Source organism: Arachis ipaensis, chromosome B9 (assembly GCF_059453495.1).
Source record: "Arachis ipaensis isolate K30076 ecotype BB chromosome B9, ASM5945349v1, whole genome shotgun sequence".
Classification (NCBI taxonomy): domain Eukaryota; kingdom Viridiplantae; phylum Streptophyta; class Magnoliopsida; order Fabales; family Fabaceae; genus Arachis; species Arachis ipaensis.
Window position 1 is genome coordinate 109,397,781 of NC_142444.1, and position 18,207 is coordinate 109,415,987.

At 33.2% G+C, this 18,207-nt stretch overlaps 1 protein-coding gene across 4 annotated transcripts; it reads right to left on the minus strand.

The window, feature by feature from the left end:
- Positions 1-253: 253 nt before the first annotated feature.
- Positions 254-15,283, minus strand: LOC107617676 (uncharacterized). 4 transcript variants are annotated; one of them, XM_088497911.1, is made up of 22 exons: positions 14,466-15,283; positions 13,974-14,036; positions 12,794-12,881; positions 12,553-12,694; positions 12,337-12,433; positions 12,191-12,253; positions 12,029-12,088; positions 11,819-11,923; positions 11,553-11,663; positions 10,080-10,121; positions 9,818-9,931; positions 9,540-9,724; positions 5,222-5,496; positions 5,015-5,136; positions 4,837-4,879; positions 4,656-4,747; positions 3,370-3,418; positions 2,403-2,473; positions 2,194-2,313; positions 1,601-1,701; positions 902-947; positions 254-629 (listed from the first exon to the last, which is right to left on the minus strand). In XM_088497911.1, exons 1-22 carry the CDS (start codon positions 14,640-14,642, stop codon positions 567-569), a joined length of 2,229 nt encoding a protein of 742 aa, XP_088354037.1. In that variant the 5' UTR covers positions 14,643-15,283; the 3' UTR covers positions 254-566. The 4 variants fall into 4 exon arrangements, with proteins under 4 accessions (XP_088354037.1, XP_088354036.1, XP_088354035.1 ...); XM_088497910.1 differs by having other exon boundaries at positions 12,191-12,268; XM_088497909.1 differs by having other exon boundaries at positions 12,770-12,881.
- Positions 15,284-18,207: the final 2,924 nt, after the last annotated feature.

Sequence of the window (18,207 nt, forward strand, 5' to 3'; positions counted from 1 at the left end):
AATTTTCCCACAAACTATTACAAGAATAATGTACTCACATAAAACAGCACATCAAATTTACTGACTTTATTGGAAATGCTCAATACAGATTGAATATAAAAAGCCCTTTACTTTTTAACAGCTCATAAAACAATACCATCACAACCAAATAATAATAATAATACCTAAACTATTATTGATACATATTCCAACTTTTCTATTAAAAAGAAAAAAGACAACAAAAAGAAACCGGAAAATAGGACAGGCTACACGAATTTCAATTGATAACTATATATCATTTTCACTTAAGTGAGAAAACTAGAATGAATATGCAAGAAAAAAATATGCACAAGAATGACAAGTACAGCAAGCAATACAACACTTGACTTACAGGGCTATGGGGGAAAAAAATAATTACTGAATATTCAAAAAAATACATAAATTCACAACTACAGCTCAAGCTAATTCGGCCCTAGTATATATAAATATGAAAGGAGCAAAATTTTCGTTCCACACACAAAACACATCTCCCATCCCAGTACCCTTCTGTATGAAGCAGAGATTTTCTGCCAAACAGCTACCACTCTTCACTTCAAATTTAAACTGTTAAAGAATAATCCTTTTTTCTTCCCTCTTTTTTTCTCTGCAGCCTGCAGAACCCAAAAAATTGGGTTAAGCCTTGAGTATACTACTCGATCACAAATATTTTATACTGGAAAAAAAAAGAGTAGAACTGATTTGAAATTCCCAATTATCCAATCAGGGAATTTGCATTTTTGAGACTTGCAATAAAAGTTTCAGTTAACTTCACTGGGATATTTGTGTCCAAATTCATTGGTTTTTCAATGTACCACTTTGTCCCAATGGTGAATATTTGAGACCGGAGGGTGTAATATATAAGTTAAGGGAAAAGTTTGTTTACCCTTAAGATGAATAATCTCAAGGTGAGCACAATAGTATCTCTTGCACTGCAAAAAGAACATAAAAATATTATCGGAAAAAAAAATTAAAAATAAATAACCATCAAAAAAACTTGTTACACTACAATCATCAGAAAACACGACACAGGATACTCCTGCGTCTGGCTTGGAGATTAAAAATAAATAAATAAATCCACAGTTCTGAAAGCTTTGTAAGCACCTGAATATATCAGAATTTTGTTCACCTCTTCACTAACAAATCTTTATTGCTCAAGGTTACACCAAGGATTAGGGACCTAAGTCTATTGGGTAGACCTTAAACTTTAGGGTGAGGGAAATCTCATGAAGAGTCATTATATATTCAGTGTTAGGGACTCATTAGTTAATTAGCATAGTTATAAATAAAGGGTACGAGGGACTAGTTATGGTTGATTCATCATTTTAAAATTTGCATCTTGGAGGTTGTGGAACTCCAACTCTTCCACTAACTGTAACTACACATTTACTTGTATCTCCCCAAAATTCTAGCACAATGCTAGGAAGTTTCCCTATTCAATACACACTCCTATTCTATGAGTCTAGTCTTTATGTGGAATCAATTCTAGCATTCAATGCTAGAATATCAAACTTGTTCACAAATTCTCGTGTCACTCAATTGCTTTTGTCCGTTTTTGCAACAACACAACAGAATGAATACTTACCCAGAAACATCTGTTGGAGTGCTTTCTGCTCTTAACAGATGGTCAGTGCCACTTGAACCCATTATAATAAATTCTGAAACATGTCCATATGGAATCATAACCTAAAAAAGGAAGAGCCACGTATGATTAAAATAAATAAATAAATAAATAATTGCTGAACACTAAGATTAATTTTAGAGATTAACAAAAAGGCATGATAAAAATTTTCAAATGATTCTAAGACCCTCCAACAAGACTGCTACAGAATACTTGTCCTTTCAGGGTATTCTATTGGTCAGACCAGTGAGATCACTTGGGCATCGGGGGGAAGGAAAGGAATGGGGTAAAATGTGCACTCACATTGCACTTCCCAGAAAGCTATTGAGATAATAATAATAATAATAATAATAATAATAATAATAATAATAATAATAAGCACACTGCACAAGTAAACTATTACTACCAAGAGTTCACTAAAAGGAAATCTTCCAGGGAGGAATATTTTACTGAATGATCCCAGAATACGTTTTACTTTCTTTACTCATTCAATAATTTTATACAACTTTAACTAGCGGTAACTTTCACACAAAGCATCAAATAATCAAACTTCATACACTGCTGGAAGACGCAAACTTTTCTGTGATGACTACTCCATTTGGTCCACTACATTTGATACTATAACCTTCCTTCTTAACGGTCAATGTGGCTGGTTCCCATATATCAAGATATCCAGTCTGTAATACAAAGCCAAAGTTATTTATGTAACCGTGAATTCTCCAAACATAAGTAAAATAAGTTCCAAAACTCTGCTACATTCAATTACCGAAAGAGAAACTTTATATGAAGCTTGTCCCGCGTAAAAAGCCTTTTCTATGCAACTCTGCATTTCAGGATCTGAAAACAAATAAGAGAATACTTCAGCTATTTTATTTAGGAGGGATCCACAAAATTGCAGCCATAGCACAAAACTGAAATCAAGGAAAACAACACAATACATCCAAAGTAGATATGTTCACTTAGAATTGAGATCAAATTGTTTCCACTTTAGTGTGTCTTTTTGGGACAACACACCACTTAGAATTCAAATAAAATATCATATTATGCACCATAAATATCTGAAGCACAATGACTACCTACAGGTTGAAACTAGCCTCTCTGTTTCACTAACCAAGAAAGGACATCCACACACCAATTCATACAGGTAAAGGTCGCCACCTCTATCGGACATTCCCGGTATCATTAAAGAAAAGCACACTAAGGATAGCTTCATATTTAAGATGCATTATATTAATGCTTTGGTCAGGCTTATAGCTGGATCAACTTTCCCACAACTGTCATGATATTTATTTTCCCACTTTATAGAACACAAATGCAACAAATGATAGACTTTAACTCCTATGCTGCATAAGCATAAGAGATCAATCAAGATAGTCCTTGTAAACATTTGGGAATTCCACCAACCGTGAGTTAGCTTTTTGACCAACAGTCTTAAGATGGCATCAGAGAATAATGCGTGATATTGGATCACTGGCAGATGTTTACTCCAGTAAATGTAACACCCTAGATGTCTAGTTGGGGCCTGGAGGGGTTGGTCAAATCGCACTGTTTAAAGATATGGAGAATATAGCCTTTCTAAAAATTGTCACACATTCGCCCTTAGGTTAAAATATTGATGAACATTACTTTACTTCACTACATTTAACTAAAAGTTCGCTTCAAATACACGATCATACCAAGTGCATAAATGGTAACATCAATCAGCATTCCAAAATAATAATACAGGCACCTACCACAAGTAATCTTTTTGTTTTCATTGGCAAAAACCTTCACAGGTTCTCCCTACATTGAAGAATGCATGAGATTAGTAAATTAATTAAATAACCATGTCACACCAACCCATAAAAAATAAAAAAAGAGGTCAGAATCCATTCACAAAGTACACATTTGAAAGAACTCAATCAGAATCAATTCTCATAGTACCTATATTTCTCAAATTACTTATTAAGCATGGTGTACTATTGCACACAGGGCACAATGACCCATTAAAATCTATAAACTTGCAAATGAAATATAACTATACCAAAACAGCAAATTTTACATATATTGTTGTTTATCCAAAAAAGAACAAGAAAAGAATAAATTCACCAAAAGAGTACTTTTTTTCTTTGATAAAAGAAGAAATCATTAAAATGGAAAGAACTTCATCAAAAGTACATGTGTCCTTGTCATTTAGAAACAAGTGCCAATTGAAAAAAGAGGACATAATGATGAAAAGAGAGGCTATGGAACAGTGCAACAATGTCAAGAGAATTAGGTATTGTCATCACATGGTTCATGGTCATAACCTGATTTTTCTTCATAATTCCCCCTTCATTGGAGCGATTACTCATTGCAATTTCCTTTTGCTGGTACTGCATTATCTCTTTTTTTTTTCAATGCTACTAGTGCACATGGCAAGACCAAAACGGGAAAAAGAAAATTGATATAAAATATATTTATTAATCAACACCCCCCACCCCATATGTATATATTCAGTTGAATCCCTTTAAACAGGTTGAACCACTAAACAGTAGCTTGGCAGGTTTGATATTTGGTCTAGTTTTAACTAATACAACACCCACTAGTCTTTCATTTCTCTTCATTCCATATTCTAATTATTTCCCCACCAATGTGGTTCACCTGCATATGATCCTGGAAAGAAAAACAAAAGTTCGACAACTTTGCTCTTGTAACAAGGCACACAGGACAAGGAGAAAGGATAGACTTAGAAATTAGAATTCAACGTCATCAACACACAAAGAACTAAATATTCCAACATCCATCAGCAATATTGTGAAAGAAATTCAATGATCAATGATCATTACAAGGATAGCCCATTAGCCACTCAAGGATCAAACCCTAGTGACAAAACACCTAAATTGGTCAGTATGATGATCACTGAAAATTACTAGTAGTTTCTACCTTTCACCGAAAATCACATTGATATTCCTAAGTTGGAACACAGTTAATTTGAAGCCACTTTTGAACAGTCTACATCTTTTACATACAAGACAGCCATTATAAGAGACAAAAGTACCTTGCGCTTCCTGTTATCCAAAGGCTGGACTTCAATGGCAAGCAATGTATCAACATCGTCAGCAGTGATAAGATAGTTGGGTTGCTTTGCCCCTGTTTTTGGACAATGGATATGGTTGAGATCATTACATCAGGATGGATGTAAAGGTGAACATAAAAACAAGTAAACAATAGTACAATACCATCGATATAATTAAAGGAACCATCTTCCAAATGTCGAATCCACTGGCACAGTCCAACAAGGGAAACAAAGGCAATGACAAACGGTTAGAACAGACACATCTAATTACAACGTAATGAAAACTCTTAAGAAATAAAGCAATACAAACTCGTTCAAATTATAAGGGGAAAAAAACTAACCTCAAAATTACAACTAGTGGTGCCATTGATGGAGTATCCGCATGCCTGAAGTTCCCTTCCTGGAAAGGCATCCCCAGAAATTTGAAGGCCCTCTATGGCTGGTAAGGGATCATCGTCGGCAGCTGTATTGTGATTTATTCAATTTGAAAATGGTCAACACCAAAGCTCTGAACATTTAGTGAAGTTCAAAAGGATATTAATTATTACCCTCAGAAAATGACGAAGAAGGTTCTTCAAGAACGGGTGGCAAATATGGAGAATACGAGGGAGCAGGTTCATCAACAGCGGTTGTATAAGGCGCATTGCCACTCCAGTTAGCAGATGCTTCTCTCTCACTATTGTTTCCATCTCCATCAGGATCATCCACATCATTGTTGCTCACAGGTTCGCGAAACGTCACCTGTTTGTTAGTTATCTCCTCTCCATAATGTGGAGGATGAGCATCACCTAGGTGGATGGGTACATCATGAGCTGAAGAATTCCTGTAAAATAGACACAATATTTGAGCGTGGATGTCACTGCTGTTACCGATACTGGTCTAAGTCTCAATTAAAAATTCATCATTTCAGCCTCCAAGGAGCTATCTCAGTTCAACTTGAGTGTACACGCTTGTGTGTGTGGCAAATAAGTCAAAACTTATTCTTTTATGTTTGATTCTATGAATACTAAAAATAGTAACCATCAAGTCTTGTTCCACTTGACATGATAGTGTCCTGAAATAAATCATGATTACTTTTGAACTATTAAATCTATTTTAATAGTTTCCACATTTTGCAATACAGAATAAGATGAGATTCAGCCATTTTATCCACAATACGCACTACTTCAACTTTAACTTTTCATTCCTAATCCCATCTCATCGAGTATATCATCCACTCATCCATCAAAATATCCTCATCTACGCAACATCTATCCTCTTTTCTTGTTGGTATTTAACCTCCCACATTCAATCCCATAAAAAATCACTGGTTTAATAGTTGTGCATTACAATTTTCCCTAAAGCTATGCTGGTACATTTTGTTAATCGCAAATACCAAAAGAAAACTGTTAGGAAACCATTTGTAAGACATATTCTTATGTATATAAGAAAGAATTTGAGAGAGGAGGGTAACCAGTCACTGACCTATGCAAGTAATGAAACAACGGTTACTTGAGAGATAAGACATCAGATAGGGGTTAAGCTGAAATACGAGAATACATAGGAGGTTCCCATTTGATGAAGGTTCTGTGTAGTCATTCATTAAGAATTTGGATAGAAGCTCTCAAGCTTTACACAATTGTAAACACAGCATCAGATACTTTTCCCCAATTCCTAGGTTCTTAGAAGACTAGAATACACTTGTTCAGAATCCCTAATTCATTACTATATCCTCTGTTTTCCCCTTTCCTCTCCTAATCCTAATACCAGTCCTTGCACACTCCAACACGTCAACCACCCATCATGCTTCTTAGGGTTTACACATCTTCAATTTCCCATCTTTAATAGTGGACCTGACACACTCAAAACCCTAGTTTCCCATCTAGCACACATCGTGAGACTAGATCTTCAATATGTTCAGTAAGCACATCCAATACCACTATAAAAAGCTAAGGACTAAGATTTCATCCTTGATGTAGTCCTATAAGAACAAGAATCCTTGTTAGTTGTTATTCTACCATGTATTCTCACACGGGTTCTTATTCGGCAATATATTTGATTGCTCAAATCTTAGATATCTGCATCCTATTATTCACCTAGACCTTCCATAAAACCTCAATTACCAGCCTATGATAAGCCATTTCCCAATCAATAAAGATCATATGTAAAGATCCAATACAAAATTATTGCTCTTCACAATTTCAAGAACAGAAATCATACAAGAATTTCCATTTTGTGTAACAAGCTACCACAAAATGCAAAATAACCAGAGGGTACAAGTGCTGCATGTTAACTCAATACTATTCTCCCTCAAACAGAAATTTATTTGAATACTAAACAAATCAGAACCATATTGCTTTCTCAGCAACTTTCGGAATCAAAATTAGCATTTGCTAAGCAATGATCTCCAAAGTGAATTATCACCAATCAGCAGAAAGAAACTCACCTTTTACCTAATGATTAGGAAGTGAGCTAACAAAATTTACATAAAAAACTTCATGCAAGTTGAAACTCTAATCAACCTAGAATCTTAGTTATTGGGCTGATTAAATAAATTAGATCTACTGTTGAGACTAGCATCATGAAGTATTATCTGTTAGCAGTTGTTGACATCACAGAGCAGGCAGATATCCTAATATGAACTAGAATCTACAACTAGCAGGACAGATATATCATATATGCTAATCACCATTCCAAGGATGGAAAGCTTATGCATACAAAACTTCATTTAGGAGAAAAAAAATAGAACTCAGGATCTGCAAGCATGATTTTATGTTTCTACCAGTTATTTCAGGGAACAAAAACAGGAAAATGAGTCAACTAAAACATTCAATGTGTTTAGAGTGTAATAAAATGAAATTGCTTTCATTTACGAATCTAATCTTTTGTTTAAAAGGTAGAAAGTGAAAAAGGAAATGAATTAATTTCCTGAGTTGTGTGCATATGAAATCTTGTGACTTTTTAAAGAATTCGTATGAAAATGATATCATTTGGAAATTTAAGTTATGAAAATACTATTTTAGCCCTCATTATTTTGCATTGCTTTACACAGGCACATTACATAGAAACCACATATGTCCTCTCCAGTTTACACTGACACAAATCATAGCTGTGTCATCTTAATTTGTATATTGTGTTATTTATTTAGGATAAAAAAGTACCACTAAGGTTTAAACATAAATTTTATGGCGCAACTATTCGACCGGCCATGGAATGTTGGACAGTGACGAGCCAACAAAAACATAAGGTTTCGTTTGTTTGCTAAGACGATTTTTTTAAGACACGGTTACATATGGTCACCCACAAGAGACACGTCTTTTGTGTCTCTCCGAAATGTTGAGACACGGTTTTTTTGCTAGAGACACAAATCGGATTATACTTTTGGACAACTTTGTCCTTACTATATTTTCATAATCCCAGAACTGCCCTATACCCATTAACGTATTTCTTCTCCTCTCCTCTCCTCTCCTCTCCTCTCCTCTTCTCTTCTCTTCTCTTCTCTTCTCTTCTCTTCTCTTCTCTTCTCTTCCGGCTGCTGCTGTTGTTTCAACTTAACACCCTCTCTTCTTCTCCCGCTCTCTTCTACTCTTCTCTTTTCCATTTAGCCTCCCTTCTCCAACCTCCACTCTCCATCCCCGTCTTCTTCTCTTCCCTTTTCCTTCTCTACCTCTTCTGTTCTTCCTTCTTCCACCCTCCATCTTCTTCCCTTTGCCCCCATCTTTTCCCCTTCCCTTTTCTTCTTCTATCTCTGTCTTATCTCACACCTCCAGATTCGAGACAACGCTACCTTAGCAGCCTCTTCCATGGGTCTCTATTCTGATTTTATGGTTTCATTTTGATTTTTGAAAAGAAAAAAGTGTTCCAGGAAAAGAGAGAACAAAAATATTGGAACTAATTTAATGAGAATGAATTTGGGTTTTTCTTTTTACCTTTTTTAATCTGATTTTGATCTTTGATGAGTCTGGTTCTTGGTTTTTCAGCTGGAGATTGAAGGAAGTAGTAAGAGGGGACAATGGGTGGATAGAGAAGAGGATAGTAGGCTTTTCTTTAATAAGGAGGTAATATGGACTTTCCAAATTTTTGTGTCTTTGTCCATCTATTTTACCAAACACAATACATAAACACATATTTTATGTCCATGTCTCAAGTGTCTGTGTCTTTGTATCTATGTCTGAGAATGCACACTGACCAAACACAGCCTAATCTTACTGCTGCAGAGATGAGAATGATTCAATTGACACAGTCACATTAAACTAGATAGAATCAAGAATGAAAAAATGAGAATTGGGGCAACACCAGTTATTGAGAAGTTGGTAGAATTTCATCTGTAAGTGTCGTGGACATGTTCGGAGAAGGATTATGGATAGGCCTATTATAATTATAAATAGGCAAAGTTAGTAGATCTAAGAAAGTTTTGGATGAAATTATTAAAAAGGATTTAAGTATAAACAAACAAAATACACATGTTTTATTAAAAGGCATTGTAGCGTCATTTGATTAATGTAGCCAACCCTATTTAGTAGGATCCAGCTTCTTGTTTAAATGTGCATAAGATATATATATAACATGTATGCATGCTATATGCAACTGTATTCACACATGTAATCAATTCATTTTCAAATCATTTCCACATTTTTAACATTCCAAAGACACCCTCACTGTTAGCAATTCAGTAATACCATTTCCCATTGGTTCAGATGATAGCACCATTTAAGAAGACACATCTGTAAAGATTAGTGCCAAACAGGTCGCATATAAATAGTTATCCAGTTGAATCAAATTGCAGACAAGATTGCATGCAAGGACCACATTAACAAAGATGACATGAAAACAGAACCCACCAATACATTCAGTTCAGAGTAGCAGTCTCCATTTGATCAGGCTCACCTGCTTGCATAAGGTGAATATCTCCCCGAATCATCCCCGTCAACATTGGTTGTCACACCACCACCCATGCCAGTCTGTGTGCGGCCAAACATATCCCAATCATTGCCCATGTGAGAATCAACAGAAACCTGAGTCCTTGCTTGGGAGTACAGCTCCTGAGGTACCAGCTCAAGGCCCTTTTTATTCTGATTTAAAAATTTAAATAAAGAATGGAAAATATTTAGAATTTTATGTATGCAAAACAAGGTAAAGGGACAAAAACACAAAAATGAGCATACTGAAGTTGCCAAAGGTGCACCAATTGGGTGAGATGGTGATTGCGTAGCAATATTGGCATTGTTCAAATCCGGACGCCATGGCATCAATTGATATTGTGACTCCTTTAGCTTCGACTGATAAGGAACATATGTAACCAATCGTCAGAAGCCCTTTATGATAACAGGAACCAATATTTTTACATAGCTAGTATCTAGTCCACCTAGATTTTAATACTACTTATATTGAATTAACAGGAATTTAGCGAACCAAAGTACCACTTACCTCAGTGCGAAGAAGTTTTTCCTGCAAATGTTTAAATAAAACCTGCAAAGATGTAGAACAAACTGATTAAATAAAATATTTAGACCCCATCAAAATGAATGGAAGCAAAAGCAAATATATTTATAAGATTTTATTCATTCCACCAAGATTTCCACAGCAATTAGAAACCAAAAATGAAAACAGAACTCCCCGCCCCCCCCCCCCCCTTTCCCCCAACAAAAAAAAACCCAAAAAATTGAAAGAAAAATCTTAAAAGTACACATACACCCCATTTATGAAGCCGAATTAAGATTGCATGCCTTGAAGAGGGGGGTGTTTAAAGAAATTGGATTCCATGTAAGTTACCCTTCACTTTTAAAAGTCAAAAGGATGCTCATGTTTGGGTTATTACATAGTTTCCAACAAACAGTACATATGAATCTCGGTATTACTGCAACTTCCACACAATGGTAAAACTAAGCATTTTGGAGGCTTTTCCAAGGATTCAAAGCCTTATCCCACTAAGTAGAATCAGCTACATAAATCAATCAACGCCATTGCTCCCAATCATCTATCATGTCTGAAGTGAGATTGTTCACGCAAATCTCATTTGACCACCTTATGCAAAGTCTTTTTAGGTCTTCTCTACCTCTAACACTAATTCATCTTCCATCTAATCCACCTTTCTCACCTGTGTTCTACCAGTCTTCTCCTTATATGTCCAAATCATCAAAAATGAGATTTCACCATCTTTTCAACAAAAAGTGCTACTCCAACTTTCTCTCTCATCCCCGTTACTTATTTTGTCCATACGCGTATGATCAATTATCCATCGAAGCATCCTCATCTCGGATTACGCTAAACTTATGTTCATGCTTATCCTTTGTCCCAACACTTTGTTCCATATAACTAACTAATCTAATAGCGGTACAATAAAATTTACCCCGTAAGCTTTAAAGGTATTTCTTGTCGGATATAAAATCCAAAGACTCTGCCATTTTGACCAACTTGCTTGAATCTTATAGTATTAGGTTAGTGTTTTTCTACTGTCCACAATAATACAACCAAGATACTTAAATCTCTTTATTTTTAGTATGATGTTTCCTCCAATCTTAACCTTCTAGTGTTAGTGTTTCTCTTCCTCCGCAAAACTTGAACTCCATATATTCTTAGTGCAACTTATTCTCAAGCCACATACATCCAAGCTTGCCTCCATATATATTTTATGTTATGTAATATAGATGCGGTATCCTACCAATATTAAAGTAATACATTATGAATAAGAATGAATAAGAGGAAGCTAATCAAAAGCCTAGCTAAATATCAATTCTTGATTTTTCCCATTTAGTAAGTTAAGAACGACTACACCCTAAAAAAAATCCTATTCAGAAAAAGTTGTTTTCCTCTGTGCAACATCCCCACAAGAGAGAGGAGAGCATTGAAATACATCCAAGTGTCACATTCATAACGACAAGGAAATAGGTCAAACCTGACCTTGACATTGCTAACAATCGACTGGGCATCAACAACAGGCGGCTGCAAGGAGTACTCCGCAAGAAGTGGCATCAAAGATGAAACAAATGTTGTTCGTTCCTGCTGAGCATCCTGGCAAGAAAAGAAAAGGTGTAACCTTCAAAATTCATTCTCAACAAACATAATAGAAAAAGTTACCACCTATGAAGATTCATTCAAAAACATTTGGTGCAACCAAATTACCAGTGCACATTAAACATACACCAATAAAAAGTAGGAAAAATAACCTGCAATGCATATGTAAGACGTATATTTTCCTCAATTATGTCTTGTCGATATGATAAAGCTTTTGACGCTGCATCTACAAGATCTTGCTGCTGCTGATCAAAGGCCTAGCAGCAATATTACAAATAACTTACTTAAGCTTAATCCCCATCAAATATACGGGAGAAGTATGTTAGAAGTTTCACAAGGAATTCAACAAATTTTGTGCATACCAAGCGCATGTATGCAATCCGCTTTTCCAAGACATATTTTTCATTACGTATTTGTGCTTCCTGTCCCACCAAAAAAAAAAACCAAACACCACTTCAGTCTCCATAATGGACAGCAAGGCACCATGAGTTATCAACTTACAGAAAATATTTTACACCGTTTACCTTTACAGAAAAATCTGCAAGATGTTTCCTTAATTGGATGATCTCTTCTTCATGTTCTCGTACCTTGATAGCCAAATCCTAAATAGATTTGCATCATAAATCAAGCACTGACATAAAAAATAAAAGTTTAGAACTAAAGGTGGTACCTGCTTCAGTAAAGTATTAGAGTTATTCATTTCTGCCACTGGCATCAAGCCCTGCTGAGGTGAACCGGATCGGGGATCATAGTCTCCTGGTAGATGCCTATGGCAAAGACAGGTTTCTAAAATTATGCAATTCCTTCTTTAATATTGCATTAATAAATATGATATTACACAGTATCTCGGGCATTAAAATTACACTTGATATTTGATACCACATACCGGCCAGGAGAGACTGAACTTGTAGATGGCGAAGACAACTGTGAAGGGCCAGCATTATCCACAGGTCGCTGATCATTTGGTTGTACTCTATATGTCCCATTTATTTGATTGTTCTCAGAACGATTAACTATTTCACCTCTGGCTGCATCATTTTAAATTTCATTATTGGTGGATCACTAGTTCACCAGTTAATTAAGTTAAAAAGGACGCCCTGTACCATTCATCATATGTTCTAGCGTACTTGATGGAACTGATTGATATGATCTATGACCCTGCTCCTGCAAAGGAGCAACCAAAGGAGATCTTTGATCCACTGCTTCACCTTGCTTCTGTCAAAAGTATAAATTACACTAATGAGACTTTTGAAGTTTTCTTTTAAATTATTGCTTTTAAGGACAACCCCTTGTCTTCCCTCCCTCATTATATTTTCTTCGTCCATCCCCCAACCCAACCCACCAAAAACAAAAATGTGTTATTTTCTCATCATAACTCTCAATCATGTAAAAATATTCTTCATCGAAGCGTATCTGATTATAAAGTTTTCTGAGCACATGGGGTAGGGGAATAAATTAACACTTCCTCAAACAGACGTCTGGATTCTACAAATATAATAACGACTTCAGCATAGTATCAACTTTTATCTCAAACAACCATTGTTAATGACAATTTCACATTGTTGCCGTGTGGTCAAATGACATAACCATTTCACGTCCAAAAAACAACCACTGGCTATTTTTAGTCCATCTCATGAAGTGACGATTTTTTTTTTTTTTTTGATAAAAGGAGAATTGAATTATTATTAGTAAAATGGTAGTCAATCCGGGATAGCAATGCAAAGTGGCCAACTCCAAATCGTATTGCAAACAGCAGAATGACCACAATAGCAAAGACAAGTAGACAATAAAACACTAAATAATTTCTAAATTCTAATTCTAACACACAGAATAAGTCTTCAAAACTTGAAATAAATTGTCAACACTTACAGCATTAAAGACATAATCATCATTGATAAGACATAAGAATATTAAAAACAATAATAAAGGTAACAAGTGTACTAAAAAAAACCACAAAGGTGGCAGCAGACATAAAATAAGTAAATAAATTCCTCCAAGGTGCCAGACAAGCCAATACCACAGTACCCATAAACAAAACAAGAGTACTGAAAAAACCACCGTAAAAAGTCTATTTTCTACAAAGCCATAACTAAGGTGAGTGCTATGGTGCCTTTAACATTGTGCCTAAGTTACTAAAAAAAGTAAATAGATAATATTTAATAAATTTTAAATAATTTACTTTTTATTTTAAACATTTTACATTGTACTTTAAAAGGTAAGTTAGGCAATTTAGGCACCACAACAAAGGCACCATAGAATTCACCATTAATATGTAATACGTCAAACATAAAGCATTTCAGAACTTACATATCTTTCTAGTTCTTGAATTTTGTTCAAGAGTTCAGCCCTGAGCCGATTATTCTCTTCCACCTGTCCAAAGTACCAAGTTGCATCTTCAATGTCCTATCTAAAATGATATGATATGATATGATATGACATGAGAGATGCCAGTATACGACCATTTCATTATACCAAAGTAAACCTACAACTACAATGGTGTGCAAGAGTATTTTTTCCGCCAACAGTAATCTTAATAAAGCTTCCAAATAGTCTCTTTCTCTTTTTATTTGCTTAACGTTTTCACGCAATATACGTGCCAAGCAAGTACTACAAAACATAATAACAAGATTAATCGAGCTAGAATGAAAATTTTTCCAAGAACTTCAACTATGATATGAGGCAACACAATTAAATCATACAACTACTTATGCTAATGATAACGAACATGTATACACCATCCAATCAACCATACTTGGATAAAGGGTCACAATACTAGTATTGAAACTTAAAACCAATTACCTGCTGCTTAATGGTGGCCTCAGCAGCTTCAACAGCCTTCATGACCTGATACAAGTTATCACTGTTGTTAGCATCGAAGTGAGATTGATCATGCACTTGCTGATGTTGACCATGTTGGTTATTAATCCGCAAAGCTGAGAAGTTCTCAGCCAATTTCCTATCATAACCATTCTCCATAACCCTTCTTCTTCTTCTCCAATTGAAAATCACACAAAAACCATAAACACCCCCCGGAAATGAATCACCAATTATTTCATGTTTCTAGACAGCAAACTAGCTAGGGTTCCAAAAAAGGAAAAAGTTTTCTAATCTTCACAAGCACCCCACCATTTCAAATTCACTATTGAACCCTCAATCAACCCCACAACCGCAACAAAATCCGTTGTTTTCAGCTACTCAATAACCGATTCTTCCACCAAATCAAAATTTGGAAATTTACATCAACCAATGAAGGAAAAAATTAAAAGATAAGAAAAAAAAATCAATTCTCTGGAGAGGACTTTCAGAGCGAAAATGGGAGCTGGGAAACGAGAGAGAAAAGGGGGATGAGAGTGAAGATTCGAATTTGGGGATCAATTGCTTTAAAATTTAGTAATGGGAAGACTTTTGAAAAGTTTTGAAACCCTAAAATAAGCCCCAAAAAGAAGAAAGAAAAAGAAACACGCGGATAAAGAAGGAGGTAAAAAATTAGGAAGCAAAATAATGCAGAAAAAAAGAGAAGAGGGGTTTGAAAGGGGAAATGAAGGAGAAAAAGAGTGATGAATATGAATGTGTGTGTGTGTGTGTGTGTGGCAGTGTAATGTGGTCAAGTGCGCGTAAGAGTCTTTGCCTTTGGTCATAACGTTTTATGTCTTAGGATTCATTCATTCCTACTTTCCTAGGATTAGGAATTCTGGTCGGAAAATATTTGGTTTCGTTAAAGAATTTAATTTTTATATATTTGAAGGAGTTTTAACTTTTATAATAGAAATACCAGAAAGTTTCGTGGCCAATTTTTTAAAAATATTTTTAGAATTTAATTTTGATACATTAACGTTGTAAAATATTTTATAAAATCGTGCAATCATAATTGTTCTTTTGATTATTATGCACGCGATCAATTTAAAAATTAATTATTTTTGCTAAGGTGACATTATATGATTGAATGCACGTGTAAAATAATTTTATGTCAATATATTAAAATTGGATTCATATTTTTATTATATATAATTTATAAAAAATATTGTTTTACTTAAAATATACCAAAATTAATTTTTTACTTGAAATAAATAAATACTTTTTATTTTTTATTTTTTATTTTGCAATCCACAACCGTAATTAATGACTTGGTTGGTTTTTATTTTTATTGTTGTATTTACTTTTAATATTTTTTATTATTTTACAAAATCTAAAAAGTAAAAATATTAAAAATTAAAACAAAAGTCAAATTAGAGTCTAATTCTTCAATTAAGGAGTATACCTATAGCTGCGAAAAAATATTAAATTTAAGGAACTATCAATTATATTAATCTGATGTAAAGAGGCATAATCACAGACAATTCTTAGCTTCTTGCAAAGCTAGAGTTTAAACATGGAAAGTTATTTTAGAAAAGAACGGTATCATTTATTATTTCAGATATCAAAATTATAGATTTTTCTATATTTAATATTTCAATTATATTAAGTGTACACTTAAATCAGCTACCAAAATCAACCACATTAGTATAAAATATATATTAAAATATAAATACACATTAAAAATAAATTAAATAATATATGTATTTATACATAAATACATTAGTGACTAATTTTAATAGTTAATTTTAATATATAAATAACATTTTTTATAATACTTTTGTTGATAAGAATAAGAATAATATATACTAGTGGAAGAATGTTAAATATTCTTAGAATATTAGTGAATTAAAGAAGGCTAGAATTAAAGAATAAAAACAAAAAAGGTAAAGAAGTTTTTCTTAATCTAGGTGATAGAAGAAAATATAATTATAATTTATAAAAAGATAGTTATTTTTATAAAGATATCTTTATGTAAAAATTATATTGCATACAGTTAAATAATTTGATATATTTAATTAAACATATTTGATTTAATCATCTAAAAATTCAGAATATAATCTTTACAAAAAAAAATATATTTATAAAAATAGCCACATTATGAAAATATATCTTTCGTTTTTATCTCTATGTCAAAAAGAAAAGGTAAATAAGGTTTTATATGTAGTTTTAATTTATACAAGATTCTAATTCATAACAAGTTTCCCTTATTTTTCACCACCATAATAAACCAACGTTAAACTAATCTAAGTGGATTTCTAAAACTAATTAAGTCAGTGAAAGTTTAATTGACTCTAAATACTAGCATCTTAAGATTTAAAATGTTGATAACTCGGTCAAAAGGGAAATACATTCATTGTCATTGACTTGATTCTGCTTTCCAAATATATTACACATATATATTTAAAGCTAAGCTTTTATTTAACTTGATCAATTTTCTATTTTATTTTCTTAATCCATATGAGTTGAAAATATACAACCTATAGCAAAGAGACTGAGCTTGGCTCTAATTATATGATCCTAATTTTCAATATGATAAACTTAAAGTTAGACCCATTCTTCTTTCTTATTCTTCATTTTTTATATGCTTGTGTGCTAAACAAATAGATAATGCCATATCTTTTGTCATTATTTCAATCCCACTTCATTGATTTTTCCTACAAATTACAATATGGAAATTATCATCATACTTTCCATAGGAGTGAAGTACAAGCTACGGTTCCAAGTTTAATTTATCGAGCTCCTCTTTTTATTTTGTGGTTACTTATTTTTTCATTTCATTGTTACTTTTTTTTTTTTTTAATGATTTGATAAGTAAATGTTTATACATATGTGTACTAATTATATTGATGGACAGACAGATTTTCATAACAAAAATTTCAATTGTTCTTGTTGTAATTAAGAAAAAGTGAAAGCTATTATAATCGAACACTATATATTTTGAAGGTTTAAATTTGAATTTTAGTTTTATATGTCTTTCTTTTATGTTCTACTGTAACCTATTTCCTTTAAAAACAAAAAACAAAAAACAAAAAACAAAAAAAAATTTGAGCATTGTATGTCTTCGACTTCCTGTTTGTTTTGATTTTGGATTTTTTTTTATTATTTTAATGTTTGACCAATAGATAAATAGCAAGTTTAGGTGCAAGTTGACTGGTTCTCTGATTTTGTGCATGGTGCGTGTGGAATTGATTGGTTGTCAACAAACAAATTTCCTTTCATTTATAATAGAAATACAGAATACTAAAAAGAGGAATGCTATGACCATCACTTTTGTTAAATTCTGGTCAGTACTTAACCATAAAAAAAAAAAATTGAATGATTTTATATCATTAGATACAATCTCATACCATTAAAAACATTATTGATGGTTAATTGATGGCTAAAAACCTCAAAATTTACTGATCCCCTATACTTTTTCTACTAAAAATAAGACATAAAGAACAAAAATATAAAAATATAAAATTTTGTGTTTTTTATTATAAATTAAAATAAATTATAAAAATGTAATTTATTTTTATTTTTTATTTAAAAAATTTGAGACAAAAAATATAATTATAAAAATTAACAAGAATAATAAAAGAAAAAATAAGTTGTATTTTTTGTTAGTATCTCCATATCCTTTCTATCAGAATAGACACAAAATACATTAATTCAATATTTCTGGACACATTGTCCCTATCCATGT